Source organism: Camelus bactrianus, chromosome 8, assembly GCF_048773025.1.
Source record: "Camelus bactrianus isolate YW-2024 breed Bactrian camel chromosome 8, ASM4877302v1, whole genome shotgun sequence".
In the NCBI taxonomy this organism is placed as follows: Eukaryota; Metazoa; Chordata; class Mammalia; order Artiodactyla; family Camelidae; genus Camelus; species Camelus bactrianus.
This window is the reverse complement of record NC_133546.1, coordinates 62,190,144-62,214,897: the sequence shown is the minus strand read 5'-3', so window position 1 is coordinate 62,214,897 and position 24,754 is coordinate 62,190,144. Positions and strand designations below refer to the sequence as shown.

At 31.8% G+C, this 24,754-nt stretch overlaps 1 protein-coding gene across 4 annotated transcripts in view; it reads right to left on the bottom strand.

The window, feature by feature from the left end:
* SNX14 (sorting nexin 14) overlaps positions 1 to 24,754 on the bottom strand; it is a 58,476-nt gene that overhangs the window by 7,957 nt on the left and 25,765 nt on the right. For 2 of the 4 annotated variants that reach the window (XM_074368661.1, XM_074368659.1), the window contains exons 9-21: positions 23,538 to 23,613; positions 22,744 to 22,788; positions 22,555 to 22,635; positions 22,341 to 22,455; positions 16,885 to 17,040; positions 16,388 to 16,512; positions 15,827 to 15,885; positions 13,587 to 13,613; positions 11,690 to 11,822; positions 7,131 to 7,332; positions 4,862 to 4,945; positions 3,205 to 3,305; positions 1,379 to 1,490 (exon numbers count right to left, since the gene is read on the bottom strand). In XM_074368661.1, the coding sequence (XP_074224762.1) occupies positions 1,379 to 1,490; positions 3,205 to 3,305; positions 4,862 to 4,945; positions 7,131 to 7,332; positions 11,690 to 11,822; positions 13,587 to 13,613; positions 15,827 to 15,885; positions 16,388 to 16,512; positions 16,885 to 17,040; positions 22,341 to 22,455; positions 22,555 to 22,635; positions 22,744 to 22,788; positions 23,538 to 23,613 (1,316 nt within the window). The remainder of the gene's footprint in view (positions 1 to 1,378; positions 1,491 to 3,204; positions 3,306 to 4,861; positions 4,946 to 7,130; positions 7,333 to 11,689; positions 11,823 to 13,586; positions 13,614 to 15,826; positions 15,886 to 16,387; positions 16,513 to 16,884; positions 17,041 to 22,340; positions 22,456 to 22,554; positions 22,636 to 22,743; positions 22,789 to 23,537; positions 23,614 to 24,754) is intronic. The other 2 variants (XM_074368662.1, XM_074368660.1) reach the window with 1 other exon arrangement.

Here is a 24,754-nt window from a genome sequence, read left to right as displayed (position 1 = left end):
AATTTTTTCTTGATCTTATCTCCAGTTTCCCTTATTATAAAATATTAAACGTCATAAGATTTTCTCAAGCAGTTAGAAGTGACTACAAAAATTAGTCAAAATTGATAAATGTAACTTAAACTTCTTTCAGCTCATTTAGAAAAAGCAGCAATTTTGCTATTGTTAATGGCAACAGCAAAAAACAATGAAAAATTTAAAAAGAGGTTGTTTTATAACATGCACACCTCCAAACCCCTCACCAGGCTATTTCTCTTTTGGTACCCCCCCATAAACTACTCCTGCCTTAGAATTTCCCAGGTTCCTTAAATTACAGTGTTTCATCCTATGCTTCTCTCTTCTACATGCTCTTCCTGAGCCAAATTATTTCCTCAGTCTGATTTTCTGATTTCAAATAGCATTCAAATCTCTATTTCATGCCTGTCTCCTGGTCTCTCCTCCTTATAAAATTTCTTGAACTGGATTCTATAAACTCAACAAGTTCAGAACTATGCTAAATGTATTCCCTATCTCAGCAAGTGACAGCATTCATCCAGTTGTTTACATAGAAACCTGGATCATCTTTGATCATTTCTTCTCCTTCAGTGAAACCTAGTCAGTAACCAGGTTTACCCAATTCTATACCCTAAACATTACATATAACCAAATAAAAAATGTTCTCACATTTTCCCCAGATAGGAAGATCCCCTACCAAACACACACCAAATATTTCAGCTCAACTATATGTATTTATTTGGAGAGATACGGATAAAAGCCAAATGCCCACTTACAATATTTAATCCATTCATTTAGTTCTATATATACTTAAGATTACATTATATAAAATAGACTTAGAAATACTGCTTTTCTTTCATTATTATCTCTAACAATTTTATTCAAATTTTTCAGACTTACCTTATCGCTTAGTCGGTATTGAACTTTATATAAAAGGAATCATGCTGTATATATAATTTTGTGTCTTGCTTCTTTAATTCAACATTATATTTTTAAGATTATCAACACCGTTCCAAGCATGATACAGGTATTCATTGCCATACGTATACATTTTGTGAATCTACTACAATTTATCTGCCTACCCCATTGCTGACAAACATTTGTATTATTTCCAATTTTGGCTATTATAAACAATGCTGCTATGAACATTCCTAAACATGAATACAAGATTCTCTCAAGTGTACATCTCAGAGAAGAACTGCTGGGTCATTCAGTTATACATACAAGTGGTTTTCCAATTTATATTCCCACTAACAGTGTATAAAAAGTCCTTCAGAGTTTGATATATTGCTTCATTATATAAACTATTTTTCTAAATTAATCTGAAAATACTACTTCCTTTCTTTTCAGTTCATCCTACTCTACATGATTCTTTAAATTGACTTACCAAGATTTACGTCTGGTAGTATCTTATCAAGAAATTGTGTTTCCCCACCATTGGGGGAGAGAAAATCTGCCAGAAGTTGACTGTTACTCAATTCTGGATGCTGCAGAAGTTTCTTGATGAACAAAAATAGAAAAAAAAAAAAAAAGGAAAAAACAGTTTTCAAAATATAGAAGGGTGATGAAAACTACATTAAAATGATTTTTTAACCAAGAAAACGAATTTAAATCCTCAAAAGCTATTTTATATTCAGAATAATAACAAAGCACATCTATAGAAAGAATAGCATCACATAATAGGTAAGACCCCTGTAGTCAGACACGAATGGGTTTGAATTCTGGCTTGTCCATTCGCTAGCTAGGTGTCCCTAGAAAAGTTCCTATACTGCCTAAGAGTCGGTTTCCTCATGTGCAGAATGAAGATAACACTACCCACTTAAAGCGTTGTTAGATAAGGCATTGAGCACAGTACCTGACACACAGGAAGGAAGATTCAAGATTAGCTATATTACTTCTCAGTTTCTCGACTACAGAACAAGTGTTACAATATCATACAACTTTCTTGATAATTAAAGGAAACTGGTATAAAGGGTTTTGCAGAGAACCAAACATGGAAATACGAAACAACTTGGAGACTCTATTGTCTGTCCTTGCAACACTATTTTCTAACAAGATAAACTGATGTTTTAAAGCCAAATTTAACCCAGTCTTACCTAATAATGTTTTGTAACTATTTCATAGTTACAAAGCTCTACGAGCAGAAATCTATATAAATGAAATACCAGTACTGCAACTTTTAATTCCATATTACCAGAAAATATTTCTTCTAGAATGAGGTTCTCTAATTCTTAGAAAGAATTAGTCAGTTCAAATAATGGGTTAATGATATCAACAAAGACACGGTTTTTGCATATGCTGTGTTCAAATACTCTTGCAGTAGTTCATAGTTATTTCATATTTCAATTTTCATACCACCAAAAACTTATACAAAAAATGTTTTCTGGGTTGAAATATTCATTAGTTCAAATACAGAAAATAAAATGTAAATATTCCTTTATACTGTTAAATATTTTTAACTTAAAAGTACTTACTGTTGGCTAAAAAACATAGAAATTTAACTGAATTAACACTTAAAACTATAAAATTCCATGCCCAAATAAAGGAGTTTTTTTTTTTTTGTAATAAAACAAATGAAAGTATCCACTCTTTGGCCTTATTCACTTTATTAAAGAAAAAAGACATTAATTTTAGAGAAGTTTCAAGTAAGTAACTTTTAAGCAGACTATACCAACAATAGAAATATATCAATTACACTGTTTACAAAACAAAATGTACACACATTGAGAAAAACAGTATTTAATTTAAAGTGATGAATGGTAGAGAGTAAGAAAATGCCAAGAAATTGGAAAAACATCTACAATTGCAGAAAGAAAAAAAAAAAGAATTAAGAAATAAAACAGGAGGGAAATTTCCAGAGTTCAGAAAATGCAAAACACAAAATAACAAAAACCACCCAGTATTCTTAGGATGCATTTAATCTTTTACACCAAAAGTTTTTCTTTCCTTCTAACTTTCCACACCAGAAGTTTTACACTAAGCCCAACACAAGACTTTTTTCCCTCCAAGAAAATACCTGGTATTTCACTGGTCATCATTGTTTTTTAAAAGCACACTCTTGACAATGATCCATTTCCACATGGGAAAAAAATTTTTTTAATAAAAGAATTCTAGAAATCCACACTGACAGGTATTTCTAAGGCAAAGCACATATGTATGTACAAGAGAAAAAGGGAAAATTAGAGGACGTTTTAAATTATGTTGCTGCTATACCTGGAGATATTCCTGAAACTCTTCTCTCTTAGACTTTAAGAATTCATAATTTTTGGGGCCAATAATTCTCTTGGAAGGAAGCTGGGCATCAGGAAATGTGCCTGAAATTAATATATATGAAAGTTATTACTATGATCTGTTACTATTTTAAAAACCTAATTTATGATTTACTATGGCAAATTCAGATTCACAATGCTGCCTTGTAGATGTGACATTATCCTTTAAATAATCTTGACAAAATTCAGAGACAGAAGTTCAGAACAAAGAACTTGAGTCTACTGATAACCAAAAGATCACTGCTTTTAGCTGACACAGATTTATTTAGCCTTCTATACTAGTAAAAACAAAAAGCTTCAAAAAATTATCATGAGATTATTTTGAAATTGGTGGGATTCTATTATACAAAATCTTACTAAAGAAATACCTACTGGGGTGGAGGGGAGGCAATATTGCTCAGAGGTAGAGCACATACTTAGTTTGCATGAGGTCCAGGGTTCAACCCCCAGTGCCTCCATTTAAAAAAAGAAAAAGAAAGAAAGAAAGAAATACCTACTCTATCATCATAGGAAAAAGGAAGTATCTTGCCAATGCTATGTAAGCTTAAAAGCAAAATTTTAAAACCATGAACATTTTTTTCTCAGATAGTGCTGACTTTGGAAATTTTAGTGCCAAAAAGGAAAAGTACTGTTGGGAGTCCAACCAATACTGGTTGATCCAGGATTTTAAATTATGGAGATAAATGATCTTCTCTCAACTAAACCAAAAGGAAAAGTCTCAGAGAAAGACCAAGACAAGGATGGCATTGTACCAGACTGGCAAAAGGCAAAGAGAAAACTATTTAAAGGCAAATACAAACTCAAAATCCGGGCAAAAAAGTATGCAGTGGGACCTTGTATTTTTGTCTTCTAATAATCTCCTTATTGTGGGTTTTGTTCTTATAGCAGGGTGAAGAAGTCTCCATGCCCTTCTCAATTCAGAAGAAACCTGAATTTGGCTCAGGGGACACTCCATATGGCTTTTTTAAAATAAAAAGATTCAGAACACACAATTCAAACTTAACAATCTATATACAAAATGACTGGAAATATTTCATGACTATATGTCTAATATTAATTAAAATAAATGTATAGATAAGAGAGACTGAGAAGGGAGAGAAAGAACTGAAAAGAAAAAATGTTCTCCTTTTATAATTGATCTACCCTTAAAAGAAACATACAACTACAAGGTGTTTTCTCCATAACTAAATCTAACAAAATATTTGCCATGTTGCATAGCAAACATGTTTACTTCAGATGATGGCAAAAGAACACAGCAACTCTGAAATATCTGGTTTAAATTCTCCGCCACATTAAGATAAACAAAAATTAAATTGGAAAGAGAATCTTTCTAAAATATACTTAAAGGATAGCTATATTTTAAATTTTTAATATCATTATTATTTAAAAAGTAATAAATTTGCATTGTAAAAACTTGAAAAAATAAATAAGCTAAAATAAGATAAAAACAGTACATTTCTGTCATCAATAGTAGTGTACACAAGTGTCACTGTTACATTTCTTTAGTATAATTACTTAAAATTAGAAAGTTAATCTTGTTCAACAGCGTTCAAGAAAGCTAATGCTGAAATGTAAAGTTTTATACAAAAAGGACAACATACCATGAAATTCTGTTAGTTTTGATTCAAGTACGTAGAATTCGAGATATCTTCTATAGACAGACCAATGTTCAGGCTCATGCCCAACTGTAAAACGAATGAATGCCCACTGAGAAATAAATAACTTTACAAACTACTACTAAGAGGATGCACTATTTAAAACATTAAGCATACAAAGCTAAAAATTATTCCAGTCTTAATAATTTATTATTCTTTGGCATCACATTATGAACATATTTTATCCAATATTTTAAGTTACTTAGTAGAGACTGATACCTTTCACCTATTTATGAAGTCATCTCAACAATATATACATTTTCCTACAACAGAATCAGAGAGCTTACAGAAGGTTCAAAAAATTATGCAATTATGCTTAAGTTTTAAATGTCACAAAAATGACACATTTCATAAAAATTTGTAATCAATTTTGGAGCTCTCAAATATTTGCCAATTGTCCTGATCTAATATATTGCACAGAAGAGCGCAATCCAAGAGAACTTTCTGCAATTCTGAAAATGTTCTATATTTTAACATAGGTACTATTAGCCATATATTGCTATTGATCACTTGAAATGTGGCTAGTGTAAGTAAGGAACTGAGATTTTAATATTAATTTAATTTTAACTGCCACATATGGCTAGTGACTAGAAAATTGAACAACACAATGTAATTGCATCAGGTCACATTGCCTATTTCAATTCCAGCTCCCCCATTTACTAAGTATGTGAACTTGAACAAAAACTTAACTTCATTGTGCTTTAGTTTGCTTATAATAAAAATAACCATCTTTAATTGTACCTATTACATTAACAATCCACCATAGAACTTTTCTGTACAGTGCACAGCAGAGTAAACACCCCAAAAGTGTTAACAGCTAGCACAGATTTGGAAATGCAATGGATCAAGTTAACTGAACCCACTCAAAAACAACACCTGTATTCAGAAAAACCAACGTGATATAGTTACATCCTATAAAGCAAATACTATTTTTCTAAGATCTATATTAAACTTAGTTTTGGTTTTAAAAATGTTAAAATTGCCATTCTGCTATACATATAAAATCAATGTAGTATTTAAATGATACACTTTTTCCCTTATGGCTTCCTAAAAGCACATTATATTGATGGTAAAAAGTCTGCAGCACTGATGACAAAAATTATCTTAGAATACAAGTTTTAAGATATTTTGGGTTTAATTTTATGTCAAATTAAGCCAAACTTTTATAAATAAAGCAGAAAAATTAAAGACAGTTGTCCAAAAGGCAAAAACAAAAGTATACTCCTAAAACATTGTACAGTATATGACATATAAATCTTTCAAAAGGAGGTAAAAGTTACTACATGTTTTCATAAATTTACTTATATGGGGGGCAGAAGTCCAAGATGGAAGTGCAGGAAGATCGTAAACTCAGTACCTCCAACAGACATACCAAATCTATAGCTACATATGAATCATTTTCTTCTGAAAAAGTTCTAAAAACTAGATGAACTGTTCCTCCACAACAAAGGACAAAAGGACCACACCGAGACAGGTAAGAAAGGCAGAGACATGATCTTGGCAAAAACTTTATCCCCAGCACGCAACACAGAACAGAGAGGGATCTCACCAGTCTGGCACTTCTCCCAGAGAAGCAAGGGTTTGGGGCCCACAACAGGCCCCCCAATCCCTGGGATCTACACCTGGGAGATGAGTCTGCAAAATGTCTGGCTTAGAAACCCAATGTGACTGACATTCAAGGGACCCAAAGTGCTATAGGAAACTGAGATTCCCTTTTTAAAAGACTCATGTGGGGTCTCACTCGCTCCAAGCCCCACAGTAAGCCTGAAAAGTGCCTAGACTATGTGTAAGAAGGCTCATTTGCTAATCTGAAAACATCTGCTGGAGGGGCAGGGGAGAGAGGAAACTCTCTCAGAGACGCAGGCACCGGCAGATGCCGGTACCTCACTCCCTATGTGCCCTGCTAGCACAGGCAGATGAGCTCAGAGATGGCAGTGTCCTGCAGGTGGCACCGTCCTGCTGCCTGCCGTGCTGAGACAGGCGGGGTTAAGTGGTCGCAGCACGATGCCATTGCAGTGCTGACAATGGAGAACACCGGTGGCTGCAGCACAAAATAGGGCAACAGGGATAACACAGAATATCCTGAGCTTTCATTCAATTTTCTGTCCTGAACATCTTTCGTATCTGCAGTCATATTCAACAGTTAGAAATTTTCATTTCTGAGAAATACAAACAAATGGGCATCTTTCAAGAAAGTACTCATAAAGCTTCCTACCGGCTCTTCTATCATTTCTTTCAACATCAATACAAAACACGGGTATCCTCTCCTTTTTCTCCTTCCTTTCAGAGGATGTATCTTCAAAAAAGTCTACATATGGAATGCTAATTTTCCATGCAGCAAGGTTCCGAGGAGTATTAGGTGTGTTCACGGCTTCTACTGGAGAATCATCTTCCATTACAACAATACCTTCCTCAATCTGGAAAAAAATCATCAGTAAAAATTTAGTATTTCCAGGACCTTTACACCTATAGCATATGAGATACAAACTATAAAGTTGTATAAATCTATAATTTGTTAATACTTTTGAAATTAGGTGATATCAAATTTTCTATTGAAAATGTAAAGATAAAAAACTAAAACTAACAAGTTACTAGCATCAACTCCAGGTTTCATTACATCATCCACATATGAAAATTCAACAGAAAATAGAAACTTCAGCAATTACTGGAAAAGCTAATAAATATACATAAATATAGAAAAATATTTAACTTTGGTAATAACAAGTAAAATTACTGTACTGATATCTTTCATTTAGGAATGTAAGGTTTTATGATAACAGCCACTGATGGAAATTGCACAGATAAACTGAATGTGTAATATATTGGGGATTTTTTGTTTGTTTGTTTGTTTGTTTGGTGAGGGAGGTAAGTAGGTTTATTTATTTTTTGTTTTATTGGAAGTGCTGGGGATTGAATCCAGGACCTTGTGCATGCTAGGCATGCACTCTACCACTGAGCTATACCCCATCCCCCTGTAATATATTGTTAGTTACAAGATCTAAGTAAAACCCTTCTGGAAAGTGTTTGGCAATATGCATTTACAAAAAGCCATAAAACAGTTTCAACTAAGCAATTCCACTTGGTAACTTACCCTAATGAAAGTATTTATTCTAAATAAATATTTTTTAATCTGTGAAAAAGGTACAAGTATAAATATACTCACCACTGCATTAAATAATATTAAATTAGAAAAAAGGTCTGAAAAGGACCCACCTGTATAGTTAAGATTGTTTATTCATCTCCTGGCTTCTAAAATTTTAATAATGTTAACTGTTTAAAATAAATATTTTAAAAAAATTACCAGAAGAGCAATTATGTTTAAAAAGCAATTTTAAACATGTTCTAGAAAAATACATGCAGAAAGAAGGGGGGAAAAAATGTCTACTTCATTAAATCAGAAGAGAACCTCTGAATTGGCACATTGTAACACCTGGTCACCAAGACACCTCTGATTCATACTAAAGGGGCAAAATTTTACAGATAAAACACAACCATCTTGAACACACTTTTTTAAGAAAACGAGTCAAAGTTTGTAGCACTCAAGAGAATTCAGAATTCAGTCTAGTCAGAGCAAAACAGTAGCAGAGAGGTACTTCTCTCCAGAATTCTAGCACTCCTTCGCTCTCTATTCTACTCTCCTCTCACACTTGGGAGTCACCTTTCTTTTAAGTGAATTTTTTTCCTCTTCCACAAAGTCCCTGGCAATGATCCTTTTTTCTGTTTCTGTCTGAAAATGGCTTTCAGTAATCCCTAATAAGACCGTTAATAATCTTAGGAGGACTTCTTAATGCTCTGTTGAAAACAATAAAGTCTTGTAGGCCTAAAAAAAAATAAATAAAACTATAAAAACAGATGATAGATCTTGGTTTTTTGACTCTTTGGAGACAAGGCTATCTCCTTATAAACGTGGAAGAAAAACAGAGAAGCATGTATGAGGGAAACGCACACTCCATTGCCTGGAATCTGAGGTACAGGGCAGCATTTTCTGTGGTTAACACAAGTGTATTTTTTTAACGGATTTGGCTTTGTAGAAGAGACAATAAAATGAATCATAAAATGATAGAGAATTTGTTTAACATGCTGACTAAAAGTCAAAAATGGAACATTCTTAAATAAAAAGAAATTCCACAAAATCAATCCAAGAAACAAAATGGGAGAACAAAATTCTTAGCAACATAAAAATATCAAAGACAAAGGACAAAGTTTTATGTTTTAGTACTCTTACCATTTAAATGGTGTTTATATAAAAAAAAAACCAAAGGAAAAACTTCTAGGGAAATATTTCTTGAAGAATTTTCAGGGATTCCTTTAATATTATTTAAAAGTACATAACCAAAATTTTTAAAAAAGGAAAACCAAGTACTTTTTCATTTTCAAATAGATGTTCCCTCTACAAAGAGTTTATCTTCCTGCATAAGAATAAAGGAGGCCGAAGATAAAAGGCAAAGAGATGTCCTCCTATTTCCTTGAGAAATACTAATTTAACTCATTATTATCTTTTCCCTGTGTGGAGATAACTGTCAATATACCAATGGGCATATTATGTTCCAGAAGTTTACTTGTAAATCAGTTCTGAACTTGGAAAGAAATTTTCAGAGAGATCTAATCTTACATAGCAGACTCTGTTCCCAGGCCAGCAGACATATGCCAGTTTAATCAATAATTTATATAATGGTATTATAACACTGTGTAGTACTCATTGTGCTTACTATGTGCTAGGTACTTCTAAGTGCTTCATATATATTACTTGCTTAATCCTCACAACACCCGTATATAAGCTAGATACTCTTATATACGTGAGGAAATTAAATCAAAATAAAATTAAGCAATTTACCCAAGTTCACATAGCAAGGAGGCACTGACATCACATGATCACATCAAGGTGATCATTTTTCTAAAAAGAAAAAAAAAGAGGAAAAAATGTCTTTCAGGTCCCAATTTTGGATCACATACCACTTTAGCCCTGGCAGTGAGACTGGCAATTTCCCTTTCCCCTACTTCCCTTCCCTCTAAACTTCCTAAACAAGGCAAAGATTTCCCAAGGTCCCACAGCTTAGAACTAGCACAGAGCCCCCTACATCCTTAGTGGGCACCATCTTGGTCTGGTTTAACACTGTATCCACCCCTGCCTCTTCTGTTCAGAGTACTAGAGATTAGTTTTCCCTCTTCTTCTACTTTCCATTATTATTATCTTTGCTTCAAATCAAGAATTTTCTTCTTCCTTTGGCCACTACAAAACAGAACAAACTTTCTTAGCTTTTTAAAGATAGCTTCCTATTCCTGAAGCAAAAATATAGCTTGTATTTCAAGTAAATGGAAAGAACAACAAAAAAAGTACATCTCCTCCCATAAAAATTATGTTTCAAAAAGTTCACAAAACATGGGTAAATGCTTTTGCTATAATATTAAGTGGAGAGAGAGCAGGATAACAAACTATATATGCATATATATGTATAGACATGTGTGTGTGTGTGTGTGTGTGTGTGTGTGTGTGTGTGTGTAGCCTAAATTTATGGGGGTGAGAAGGGAAAGGTATTTTAAAAAAACAGACTCACCAAAATGTTAACAGAAGGGGTTATTGAGTGATAGAATTATAGGTGGTATTTTAAATTTTTTCCACTTTTCTATATTATTAAAAAATTGAGACTTTAAAAACATGCTTAAAATTTAAAAACCTAAATAAACATTATTTTTTTAAAAGACTCCCTCTTTTGGTCTACTGTCTTTCTTCTACCCATACTCTTAAGGAAAAACAAGGGCATAAAGAGAAAAAAAAATGCTGTATTTAGATTATCTAAAAAGCAAAAAAGGATTAAATAAGATACCCTTCCATTTAAATTATTGTGAAGAAGCAGTGAACCTTTTTAACAAATGTTAAAAACGTTGAAAGGAAGGGGTAAAGAGGGAAAATGTTTTTTTTTTTCACTCTTCTCTCCCCAGTTCCTTCTTGGTCATTACCAATCCAGTCACTAATATTCATTCCTTTTACACCCAGGTTAGTGAGTTTCTTGTAAGCAAAGTCTAGGTCCTAATCACCTTTTTTTCTCTAGCGCTCACAGATATTAGAAGGCAAAATGAAGATCCAGGATCTCTGCTCAATAAAGATTTGTTAACGCAAAGGACAAATGAGACAATTTCTGCCTTTATGGAAGTCACTAATTGAGAGGGAAGATATTCATAAACATACTTTCAAACACATAAATTAAATCATAATTTCAAACACAATATGGTACATGTTTTAACATATGATCTAATAGGGGCAACAAAGGGGGGAATGTTCAGTTCTATTTGGGGGGCTCAGGTAAAGGCTTCTGGGAAGCAGCTGGACTTTGAAAGATAAGTATGTATTTTCTAAATAAATAAAGGAAAAAAGGCATTTCAAGCAAAACTTCATGTCAAAAGATACCAAAGAAACAAAACAGCATGGAGAGTGTAATGTGCATATAAATCAACTGGGGATCTTGTTAAAACGTAAATTATGATTCAGCAGGTCTAGGATGCAGCTTGAGATTCTGTATTTATAACAAGCTCCTAGCTAATGCTGATGCTGTTGATACACAGATCACAATTTGAGTATCAAGGGGTTAGGCAGGACATCTATTAATCAGCACCATGAAACTATAATAACTAATGGAAGAATGGGAAATATAAAGGAAGTTTGAAGTAAGAAGCAAGATAAAAAAGAGGCAAAATAACAAGTGAGCATATCCAATTTGTTATGTCAACTTTAAGTCTGAAGTTATACAGACATCAAACTGAAGAATTTTTACTTACAAAGTCATCTTCACCTTCAGCTAAACCATAACTAGGCAACATAGCTCCTTCCATTGTGGTGCTCTTGAATACTCCTTTAATTTTGCTACCTATTCTGCTGATTCCAAATGATTCTCCTCTTTTCTGTGTGCTCCTAATATTAAACAAAAATGCGTCAAGAAATAGCAAATTACTGTAAACCGTAATAAAAAGAGTTGTGAAAGGTAAACTGAAGGTATAGCTCAACGTAACTTTTTGGAGTCCTCAGTCCTAAATTAACTCTCAGTATCTCAAAAGCCAAAAGGGACAGAATATTTAAAGTTTAAATGTGGGGTTGGGGGGGATGAATCAATGGGACAATATTTATTAACCAACATTTGAAATTTACCTACTATTTAACTTTAAAACATTAACTGAACTAAGAAGTATAAAAGATGAGAGCCCCCTAGTGGTACTTATTTCTTACTGCCATACACGTTTTGAAATAACATTAAAAATGTGGTTAAGACTAATGTCCAAAACAGACTATCCTTTAGAACTGCACTGTAATACTGAAGTAACATAGTGTAACAGAAAAAAATATAACACTACAGCCTTCTCAGTACCTCATTTTCAGATGAAACTGAACAAAAAAATTCTAAGAATGACTAAAAATGTTTAAGCAAACTTCAACTTAATAATCATACATATATTTAAAAGAAAAATGAAGTATATTATGTAACTTCAAAGTAATAAAAACAATTGATTAAATGCCAAAGGGAAGGGTTAGCAATGAGCATAAAGATAAAAGCAAATGTAGCCTAAGGAAGAAGCCCACTCTGTCATATATATTAAATACCGGTTTTATCATTTTTTTCCAAAAGCGAATTTCTAAAGCAAAAATAGCTAGAAAGTAACAACAAAAACATGCCAAAAAGCAGCAAAAATTTCCTCCATTACAGCCTACTGACGCATGTTTCAACAAATAAAAACATAACTTTTATCCAATTTAAAATTCATGCTCACTATAATACTACCCTTACAAAAGATGCCCAAATAAAAACGACTATTTTAAATCCAAGAAAGTTTGTTTTGAATGCTTAACTTAATGAATAGCTATTATTCCTAAAGGAAAATGTATTTATAAAAATAATGCAACAATTACAGAAATAAAAGTAAACTGATCAAATTTTAAATACACCAGGTATATATATTAGTGACATGCATTTTATGCATGTCCAAGGAGCAAATCAAACTTATTTTAAAACTGGAAAAACTCTAATAATAAGTAGCAAGTAGTAAAAAAGGTACTTAAACTAGAAGATTATTCTATTAAACAAACATGCAATTAGTATTTTTAAAAAATTCAGGATTGTAAACATAACTCTCTCTGATAGAAGAAATGTTTCCAAAAACAAATATGATAATGTTGATGAAATATTATTAAAATCTCTAAAATCTAGATAGATTATTCTAATCTCTAGGACCCAGATAAATTATAAAATGATTGGGCTTTTTGAAATATGACATATTTTTAAAATATATCACTTGTAATTATGCCCCAAAATACTATTGTACTTTTTGCTTTTGAAAAAGTTCTTTAAACACAAATAATTCCGAAAGTAATTTAGTAAAATTAATAACAAAAAAATGAGTCAATAGCCTTTAAAAGCTAAATACTAGCTTTTTCATTTTATTTTTATACTGATGTTTTTATTTTATGATGACATATATCATGCTATTTCAAAAAGGAGACATCTAGAATCAAAGTAGAGTTAATTTTAAAAGAATATCCCAAATAGCTTACATAAAGGAATTAATAAAAGTGTTTCATCTTTTTTTTCTTTTTAGTTATATACTTAGGTTGTTTTGGGTGTACTTTTTGGAGTTAAACAGGTAATTTATACAGAGAAGAATCACATGCTGTCTCAAGACTTACCGAAAATCATCCAAACTTAGGCTACCTCTGCAGTAACAGATATGTGAGATTATATAAGGAAAAGAGAAAGAGAAAGCCCAGACATTAAATAAGTTTCACCTCAGAACACAAAACAAAATTAAAAAGCTTTAAAAGTTATACAGAGGGATAGCATTCATCTTCACAAAGGAAAGGAATTCTTATGAATAACATGATAAAGGAAAGAGAAACAAACACAATGACTAACTGTTGGGGGGGAGAAGTCTGAATTCTAGATCATTAAAAGAAGTTCTTAAAAACTCAATATGTCAGGAAATAATTCTGTATTTTTTTGTCCTCATTTAGGCATACCATTTGTTTGATACAGTGGAAGTATTCAGAGACTAAGCCATCAAAAACCTGGCACAGAAAACAAACTCGTATTTTCTAGCACGGAATTCATGTCTGGATTAGATAGAACTGTGCATGCTACAAACGTTTTTTGTTTGGGTATTTTAAAAAGTTATGTTTTAAGCTAAGAAGCAAAGTTAACAGAAGACCCCTAAGTATTTTTTTAAGTTATGCCTTAAGTACAGAATGAAAGAGAATAGTAGATTAATATTAACACACATTAAAGCTTTACTTTTAAAATACAATTAAAAAGAATGTAGATATGAAATATATGAATAAATCCTTTACATATTTTAAGTCATCTAACAGCAAATTAGCAATGTTACTCTAAATTTTCAATGAAAGAACGTTAAAAATCTTTAGCTTATTCTACATAGGTAAATAAATCATTAAGTATCACAGAAGCAGAGTCCTGACAAGACTGATAGTTAATGTTAGAGTCAGGTCAATATAAAGAAAAACATACTTTAAAAGACCATAATCAGTACCTAGAATGAAAACAACTCATATTTTCTTCCTATTAATTTTATGCTTTAAAGCTAGCAAAATTAGTGTCTTAATATGTTGAAGACAACTAGGTTTTCTCAAAGCGACAAAGAAAGTTTTCCATCTCTAACGTTATGACCCTGACTTACATTTCGCTACTCCACAGGCTTATGAGATCAAAGAACCATTTCCTCTTAAATAGTCTTATATAGGTGTTTCATTAAGATCAATGTCAGTATGAGACTCTAAACGTCCTAAATACATAAACAGGGATAAATTCCACCTGCTTCTCAAGGGATGCTGGGAAATCTGACAAAAGTTTTGAAAAAGTATTCACATGAAAGAAGGTGCGTGAATTGGGTAAAGAATACTATTTGAAATAGCATGAATAGGATTTTTGTTAAATAAATTAACTGTTGTTTCATGACTGCAACACATAAATTCTAACAAAAAAGTAAACGAGTGACAGTTTAACAAAGAATCATAAAGATATTTCCCACCTTTCAGAAAAATTATAACATGTATACTACTTATATTGAGGCATTATGTAAAAATTAATAGTCAACATTAGAAAAACTTTAAATCTATTTCTACAACCCTTGGTAATGCCAAAAAATGAAATACATTCTCCCCATGGCTAAGGTTTTCACATTGTTCCTTGTACTATCTCTATATAAAACTACTCCATTTTCTGACCTATCTACTTCTCTCTTTGTACCACATTTCCAATTTATATATATGTATATTATCAGATCCTTGCTTAAACTGGACGGTGTTAAAAGCAATGTGAATATTAATTCTACAGATCATAGATTTGATATCTCTGTCAATTTTGTACATATAACAACGTAAGGGACAAATCATGACATTAATTATCCAGTTTATAAATGGATAAAGCGTCTCTCTTCTTTCTTGAAGAGAAAGATGCCTTTCTTGAGGTCATCTGACTACACACTTTTGTTTCCAGAAAGTCAAGAAGGGAAAGGGAGAAAAAACCCTCCCCGTTTATAACCAGTGGGTACTTTACTAAAAAGCACTCTCTGGGAAAAAAACAAACTATCCTCTAAAATTGAGTTAACTGTGGATTTCAATTACGCATGCAGTACATAGTGTCCAGTAAAGCAGGTGATTAAGCACTAATAAATGTTAATTATTAGATTAACAAGGTAATGGTATGTTTCTTAAATTTTTCTAAAAGAATTTCAGGCATTTTCAACTTACTATACGTAATTTAGCTCTACAATTCCTTAGTAAAATGTCTTGCCTACTTACGTAGCAATGAAACCACATATTCAAAGAAAAATAGCTAGTAAAAATAATGATGCTATCACAGAATGATTAGCATCAAGTACCAAAAAAAACCATACATGATTGAATAACCATACCTGTTGAATTTTGAATTGCGTGTTGGTGATTCTGCACCTCTTAAAAGTTGTCTGAAATACTTCAAAAATAGTTATGACTTATTAAACTAATATTTGATATTGAAACATGCTATTTTACGTTACTACTTTCCAGTTTAAAAAAAATATTACTTAAATCAAGTGAATATAACCACAGTCAAATAGAGTAAGGACAGATACTGCACATGGAGGTATTCAGGCCATTTCATTTCCACAAGCCTGTAAATAACACATACACAAGAAGAATGGGGTTTCTGCATCACCACTACAAAGTCACTCAGGCATATGGCAAATGAGATAGACCAATTTAGTCACAATCTACTAGTCACATACATACACACATGGTTTTGTTATTGAGAATTATTTTTATAATCAACTTCTAATCTCCTTTAAGTTATGAAGTGGAAAACAGTATTCATTTTCTTAATTAATCATGTTTTATTTTTCTGTTTATTTTGTTACTTGAATTACTCATCTAACATATTAAAGCCACTAATAAATTCTGAAGAAGAATCCTCAAACAAGATTAATATTTTGACTTACCTCATCACTGTGACAGAACATAGGAGTAAACACATTTTCCAAGAGAGAAAGTACATGTTCATATGCTTCAAAAAGACATCTCATAGTTTGAAGTTTCACAACATCTATATATGGGCCTTCAGCAACTATTAAAAAAATTACAACATAGAAATTGTTTATGAAAGGCATAAATACATTATATATTAGTTTAAAATTTATGACAGTGAAAGAGAATACAAACAATACTAAAACTGTTTTACAGAATATCCACTGTCAGGCATATAAATCACACTGGAATGAGGAATCAGAACAACCAAGCTCCAGTTCGGGCAAGTATTAGTTACGTGAATGGTGAATAAGTTTCTTCATCAAAGCTTTCATCTTGTTAGGAAAACAGGATAATGGCTGCCTGTGTATCTCACACAGCTGTTGCAATAAAAAGCAGGGAATACATGAAAAAAACTCTGAAAAGAGTAAAAGAGCTACAAAATTCATTCTGATCATCATCTTTTACTTACTTTTTTGTATCTCTTCTACAATGAAGGGATCAAATCGAATTTTGTCAATACTCTCATCCAAACAGTATGTTTTATAAATCTTCTGTAACTCCTCATGAAGAGACAGCATTTCATCATTTGATAACTCTGGTCGCAAAATTCTGTCATTGAATTCCTCTAGCAAATTCAGAAAGAGTTTTTTTTAAAAGCGAATTATTTTCATTGAATAAAACTATTCAATGAAAACCTCATGTCCCTAATCTAACTGTAATCAATATTTAAAGCAGCAATTATAAGCAATCTACTCATCATTTTAAGCTTTTTCAAAAGATTTAATTGGGAGTAAAACAACTACTCAGATGAAAGAAAAGCTCAGTCAATCAAATATTTTATATACTAATATGAAATATGTAAACACTTGCATAGCAATACAAATGTTCTAAAATTTAGAATAGTAAACACATTTGTAAAATTCTCTTTAAAGAACATATTGGATTAATTTCTTATATCAAGGGTTTTTAATATTTTGAAATGATTCACTAAATAACAGTGAAAACTAAGGCTTTTTTAGCCCAATGCTTTTAAACAATGTATCTTTCTATCATGGAGGCTACAGACTAGTGATGGAGCAGAGAGTCTGAACAAATCAATCTTTTTCTTCTAAAATGATAGATGATACCATTAGGAAAGCCAAAATACTGACTGCCTTTTTTTTTTAATTACAAGAGGTAATATGGAGTTTGCCTCTTAATTCTTTATTATCCAAACTGAAACACAGAGAGAAAGGAAGGAGTTTTTTTGTTTTAAAAAAGAAGAAACTGGAATAGAACATAAAAGATCTTTGGGAATGATAGCAAATTCATATAACTGGAGTCTCAAAAAGAAAGGAGAGAGAAAACAAGGCAGAATATTTGAAGAGATAATAGCCAAGAATTTTCAAAAATGATTAAAGATTCCAACCCACACATCCAAGACTCTTAGTAAAATCCAAGAAGGATAAATAAAAAAAAAACATTACAGTCAAATTGCTAAAACCCCCCCCAAAATAAAGAGAAAATTACAAAACCAATCAGGGAGAAAGGGACATATATATATGGGAACAAACATAAGAATGAAAGATAATTTCTCATTAGAAACAATGGTCTGTCTATAAGGCAATGGAAGAATGATTTAAAATGCTGAAAGAAAAAAAAAACCATCAACTTTAAATTCTCTATCTGGTGAAAATAATCCTTTTTAAAATGAATACAAAATAAACATGTTTTCAGACAGACAAAAGCTAATAAGGGAATTTACCTCCAGCAGATTGGTACTATAAGAAATGCAAAAAAGATGTTATTTCAGCAGAAGGAAAATGATAACAAAATCCAGTTCTGCAGAAAAAAATAAAGACCACCAGAAAAGTAAATATCCCAGTAACTCTCAGGGCCAAAATGTTTGTGTGCGCGTGCGCGCGTGTGCGTGTGTAGAAGATTGTTGATTGTTTAAGAAAGAAATAACAATGTACTGTGGGGTTTCATAGCCTACACAGAATTAAACTATATGATAACATGCACAACAAGCAGGAAGGGAGTAAACTCAGGTACACTCAGGTTCTTATATTGTTCCTGAAACAGTAAAATATTTTTAAATTAGACTGTGATAAACAGAAGATGCATAGGGTAATCATTATGACCACTGAACAACTGCCAAACAAAAAAAACAGAAGAGACATAAATAAAAAGTCAACAGAGGAGATAAAACAAAACATTAAAAAATGCTCAAATAACTCGAAGAAAGGTAGGAAAAGATGAAAAGAAGAATAGATGGAACAAATATGAAACACCAAGACCAAAGATCTAAGAATAAACATACAATAGTTACATTAAGTATAAATGTACTACACACCCTAATTAGAAAACAAAGATTATCAAACTAGATTTTTTTTCTTAAAAGCAAGATTCAACTATATAGTGTTTACAGTAAATACATTAAATACCTTAATTATATAGAAAAAGTATACAATGCAAATTCAAGTGTAAAGAAAGATGATATAGCTCTGTATTAGTATCAAACAAAACAGACCTCAAGACAGAGAATTACCAAAGTTAAAGAAGAGCACTCTATAGTGATAAAAAGACAGATTCATCAAGAAGACATAACAATCTTAAGTGTCTGTGCACCTAATATAAAGTTCAAAATACATGGAAAAAAATTAATAAACTAAAGGGAGAAATAGCAGCTCCATTAAGAAATATGAAAAAATGTGTAATATATGAACATGAGCCATCAATTTACCTAACTGAACACTACCCAAACACGGCAAAACAGGCATTCTTCTCACATGCACATGAAATATTCGTTAAGACAGACCATATGGATGGGCCATAAAACAAGTTTCAATAAATTTCAAAGAGCTGAAATCACACAGAATATGTTGCCTGAGCAGAGCAGTATTAAATCAGAAATCAGTTATAATAAGATACCTCAAAAATCCCCAAATCTTTGAAATTTAACAATATACTTCAAAATAACTCAAGGGTCAAAGAATAAACCACAAGAAATTTTTAAGTATTTCAAACTGAATGACAATAAAAAAACAACAAATCAAAACTCTCAGAATTCAGTTATAGCAATTCATAGAGAGAAAGTTATAGTTTTAAGTAAGAATATTAAGAAAGAAGTGATGTGTACAAATTAATCATCAGTGTTTTCACCTTAAGAAACCAGAAGTGCAAACTAAACTCAAGGTAAGTAGAAGAAAGGAAATACTATAAATGAAAGGTGAAAATGAGTAGGTCAAAAATATTAAAAATTTTATAAGCCACTAACAATACAGATTAAGAAAAAATGTACAAATTACTAATAAAGAGGGGACTTCACTACAGCTCTATAGTAAGAGGACTTTAGGAATAACATGGTGACAAAATAGGTTACTGAAATGCACTAAAAGCATTTAAAAAGCCACTGTCCATTCATGATAAAAATTCCCAGCAAACTATAAAGAGAAGGAATTTTCTCAATCTAATAAAGGGATCTACAAAAAAACCCAGACTAATATCATACTTAATGATATAACACTAAATGATTTTACCCTAAAGCAAAAATGTCAGCTCTCACCACCTGAATTTAGCATTAGAGTAAAGGTCCCAGCCATCACAATAGGCAAGAAAAAGAAATAAAAGACATAAATATTACAAAGGAAAAGGTAAAACTGTGTATTTGCAGATGACATGACTGTAAATATAGAAAATCCTAAGGAAATCTACAAAAAAGCTACTAGAACTAACAAGTGAATTTAGCAATGTCACAGGATACAAAGTCAGTATGTAAGAAATCAATTCTACTTCTGAACTTCAGCAACAATTTGAAAAATTATTTTAAATACCACATGCAAATAAATCCAAAATCAAAGACCCGTAATGAAAACTACAAACCATTTTCATGAAGAAAAATTAAATAAGACTGAAATGAATGAAAAAATATACCCTGTTCATGCATTGGAAATCTAAATACTCTTGAGACACCATTACTCCCTAACTTGATCTATAGATTCAATGTAACCCGTGTCAAAACAACAAAGCAGGCTGTGTGTGTATGTTGGGGGAGGGTTGGCAATTCTAAAATTTACATAGAAATGCAAAGAACCTAAAATAGCTAAAACAATCTTGAAAAAGAACTAAGTGGGAAGCCTTAGACCCACCTGATTTCAAGACTTACTAGACAGCCAAAGTAATCAAGACTGTGGTACTGGCCAAAAAAAGCAGACTTGTGGATCAAAGGAAAACAGAATCCAGAAACAGACCCACACATATATGTTTTAACAAAGATGCCCAAATAATTCAAGATGGGAAAGAAATGTCTCTTCAAAAAATGGATATTGGTAAAATTGGATACCTATACAGGGGAAAAATAAATCTCCACCCCTACCTAATACCAATACAAAAATCATTCCAAGATAGATCACACACCTGTATGTAAAATAAAATACTATAATGCATCTAGAGAAAAACAGGGAAATAAATACTACCTTGACTTAGGATAGGCAAAGATTTCTTATGGAAGTCTCAGAAAGCACTAGCCATAAAATTAAAAACAGATACATTGAATTTCATGAAAATTTAAAAGTTCTGCTCATCAAAAGACACTACTCAGAAAATGAAAAGATAAGCCATAGTCTGGAAGAAAATATTAATAATACTTATATCTGACAAAAAGACTTGTATGTAGAATACATGAAGAACTACTATAATTTAATGACAAAAAAAAAGACAATTCAATAAAAAATAGGCAGAAGACAAACAATTCCATAGAAAGATATTCAAATGGCCAATAAGCACATGATAAAGTGTCATTAGAGAAACTCAAATTAAAAGCACAGCAAGATACCACCACACACCAACTAAAATGGCAAAATTCTGGTAAAGCTGTGGCACAATCAGAACTCTCCCACTTTGCTGGAGAGTAAAATAGTACAATTACTCTAGAAAACAATTTGGCACATTCTTATAAAATTAAACATATATCTATCCCGTGACGCAGCAATTCTACTTCTAGTTATTAAATATATGCCCAACAGAAAGCCCCATACAAAAATGTGCACAGCAGCTTTATAATGCCCCAAAGTAGAAGCGATGCAGACAATCATCTCCAAGGAGAATGAATTAAGTGTGATATCCTCATACAAAAGAATACTACTTAGCAATTAAAAAAAGAACAAACCACTCATCTACACAACAACACAAATCAATCTCACAAAGCATTATCCTTAATCAATGAAGCCAGGCACAGAAGAGTGCATACTACGAGATTCCATTTATACAAAGCAAAACTAATCTGTGGTAAGGGAAATGAGACAGTGATTGCTTTGGCAAGACTGGGAGCAGGGGTGGATCATTTGGGAAGGGCCCTAAGGGAATTTTCTAAGGTGAAGGAAATATTCTTTGTATCTATAAAGGTGTAGGTTATACTGATGTGCAGATTTATCAAAACTGATCTAAGTTCTATGAGTTTCACTGCACAAATTATATCTCAATTTTTTTAAGTTATATTTAAAAAAGAAACCAGGTGCATTAAAAAATTAATCTTTTCACAGATAAGTCGATACAGTGTTTCTAAATCCAACAATGCAAGATGTTATAGAACTTATGATCAAAATAAAACATTTTTATATTTGATCATTTAATCAAAATAACCCTCAACAAAAACTATGACAAAAACGCTAATGATTGGGTCTTCAATATATTTTCATTATTCTGAATTTTTAGTAGTTTTTTTTTTTCTACTAGTAGGATTTGGCTGAAATCAGTTATAGACTATGTCACAATGTGGAAAGGAGTGGACACTTGGGAGCCAACTCACAGGTACCCTTAGAATATCTAGTAAATGAAATTTAGTACAATGACAGATGACAACTAAATCATCAGATCTAATCTAAATATTGAAGTATATGAAAAAGTTTTACAATGACTTTGGTAAAGTACACAGGTAAGCCTCACCCACAGTCAGACAAATCTGCAACACGTGCACTGCTCCTTCTTGTTTCAGAAAGTTCATAAAACGAAATAAGAGATCTTGCTGCTCTCTGATTTGCTTCAATTCTAACTTCAGCACCTTGATACAATACAGGAGGAAGAATAAGTTAGGCTATATAAATATGTGCTAAAACTGTTTATATCAAAAGTAATATATATTACTGCTAAAAATACTTACAGATGGTTTTTTATTTCTAGGTTCTGCAAATTTCTGCAAGAATGGAACCAAAGGAGAAGGTGGTTCAGTTGCTTTTTCAGGCTTTGAAGAAAGAGAATTAATTAATTCAATAAAATGCCATTTGATTTTATACATACGAATCAAAATTCAATGCAATCTGAAGTATTTTCTAATATGTCCAATACTTACTGGACTGTCATCTATGAAGATGATAAGCAAATGATTCACAGTATCCTAATGGAAAAGAATAAAGATAGATCAAAATAATTCCATTACTGTATGCTGTCCAGAATTCTCAAAGCTTTTGTCATATTATGAAAGTTTCTAGAAAAATGAAGAAATAAATGTAGCAGTGGTAAAGCATTGCACTTATGTAATACAGAGGGACTTTTAAAAAATCTACAATATAGAGTTCTCAACTATCATGAAAATGGGGAAAGTTATTTTGACTTTGGCATTTAAGACACTTATAAATTATTCCTGTTTCTTCAAAATCTTATGGGATCAAAAGTAAAAGCAACTCAAGTGTCCACCAATGGATGAATGAATAAACAAAATGAATAAGCCAAAACATGGAATATTACTCAGCCTTGAAAAGGAAGGGAATTCTGATGAACCATGAAGCTACAACATGGATAAACCTTGAGGGCATTATGTTAAATAAAATAAGCCAAAGACTGCAAATACTGCAACATTTCCCTTATATGAGGTACCTAGAGTAGTCAAATTCATAGAGACAGAAAATACAATCAAGAAGCAGGGCTGCCAGGGGCTCAGAGGAATGGAGAATTACTGTTCACATGGGTACAGAGTTTCAGTTTTGTAAGATAAAGAGTTCTGGAGATAGGTAATGGCGATGTGGCTCAACAATGTAAGTGTACTAAATACCACTGAATTGTACATATAAAAACGTTTAGGATGGTAAATTTTATGTTAGATGTATTTTATCACAATTAAAGAAAAAATATTTTTTTACATCTTACTGGATCAGCGAGGAAATCCAAAGAAGGAAGGAACACTGAACCAGAGAGGATCTCTCTTAAAAGTAAGGTCAGGGATCTGGAAAAAGGAACAATATTGTATATATTTTAGTGATTTACATGAGTTCTTGCAGAGTAATCCTGCTCATATGCAGACTATGACTCAGTAGGTCTGGGTGTGCCCTGAGATTCTGCCATCTCTAACAAGCCCCCAAGTAATGCTCATGCTACTGTTCACAGACCACACCTGGAGTCCTTAATTGGCTAAAAGAGGAACCTACTTAAGAGGAAAAAAAGTATTTCCTCAGCAGAAGGAACTTGAGTGAGCATTAGAAAACACTACCTCAGAATATTAACACTTTTATATATAATAAATTCATATGTAAAATTAATACTTGTAATTAATATTATAATTAACTATTAGATTAATTGTAATTAATATTAAAAGTTTAAAACTGAAGTGTTTAATTAAAATATCTAAAATACTAAATTAAAATAATAAATTTTTAAAAATTAAAATTTTTGAATAAAATAAAGTAATATTTAAAGAACATTACTGAAAATAAGCCATGATTGGAAATATTATACAGTACAGGGAAACACAGGTTATTATTTTGGAGTAACTTTAAATGGAGTACAATGTATAAAAATACTGCATCATTATGTCATACTCCTGAAACTAATGTAATACTGTAAATTAACTATACTTCAATTTAAAAACAAACAAATAAATAAATAAAATAAGCCATGGTTTTCCCTCTAAGGATTATCAGGATAAGAGTAAAGAAGTAACTTCATGGAATAATCTAAATATGCCCCTGTAGGAACAAGGGAGGCTAGACTAAATGACCTCTAATTATTCTTCCCAGGTAGATACCTTAAAACCTAAATTTGTCCGTACAGCTTACTCAAAGTGTTCTGCCAGGGAGTCATAATGTGGGTGTCTTTAAAAAGGAACACCAAGAAAGTAACAAAAGTATAATGATCTCAAGTAAGAAAACTAATTTTTTATATTTATCTTTGATTTCCCGAGATCAATTTCCAAGAAAAAATAATTTGCAACACAACACATCATGATTACTTATTTCCTAAAATGGTATTTTAAGATCTAATAAATTATATTTCATAAATGAAAAATTATTCACATCATAGGCTAACCTCAAGTTTCAGTATACTCCTATTATGATCAAGAATAGCAGTCTACATATGGCATGTACTGC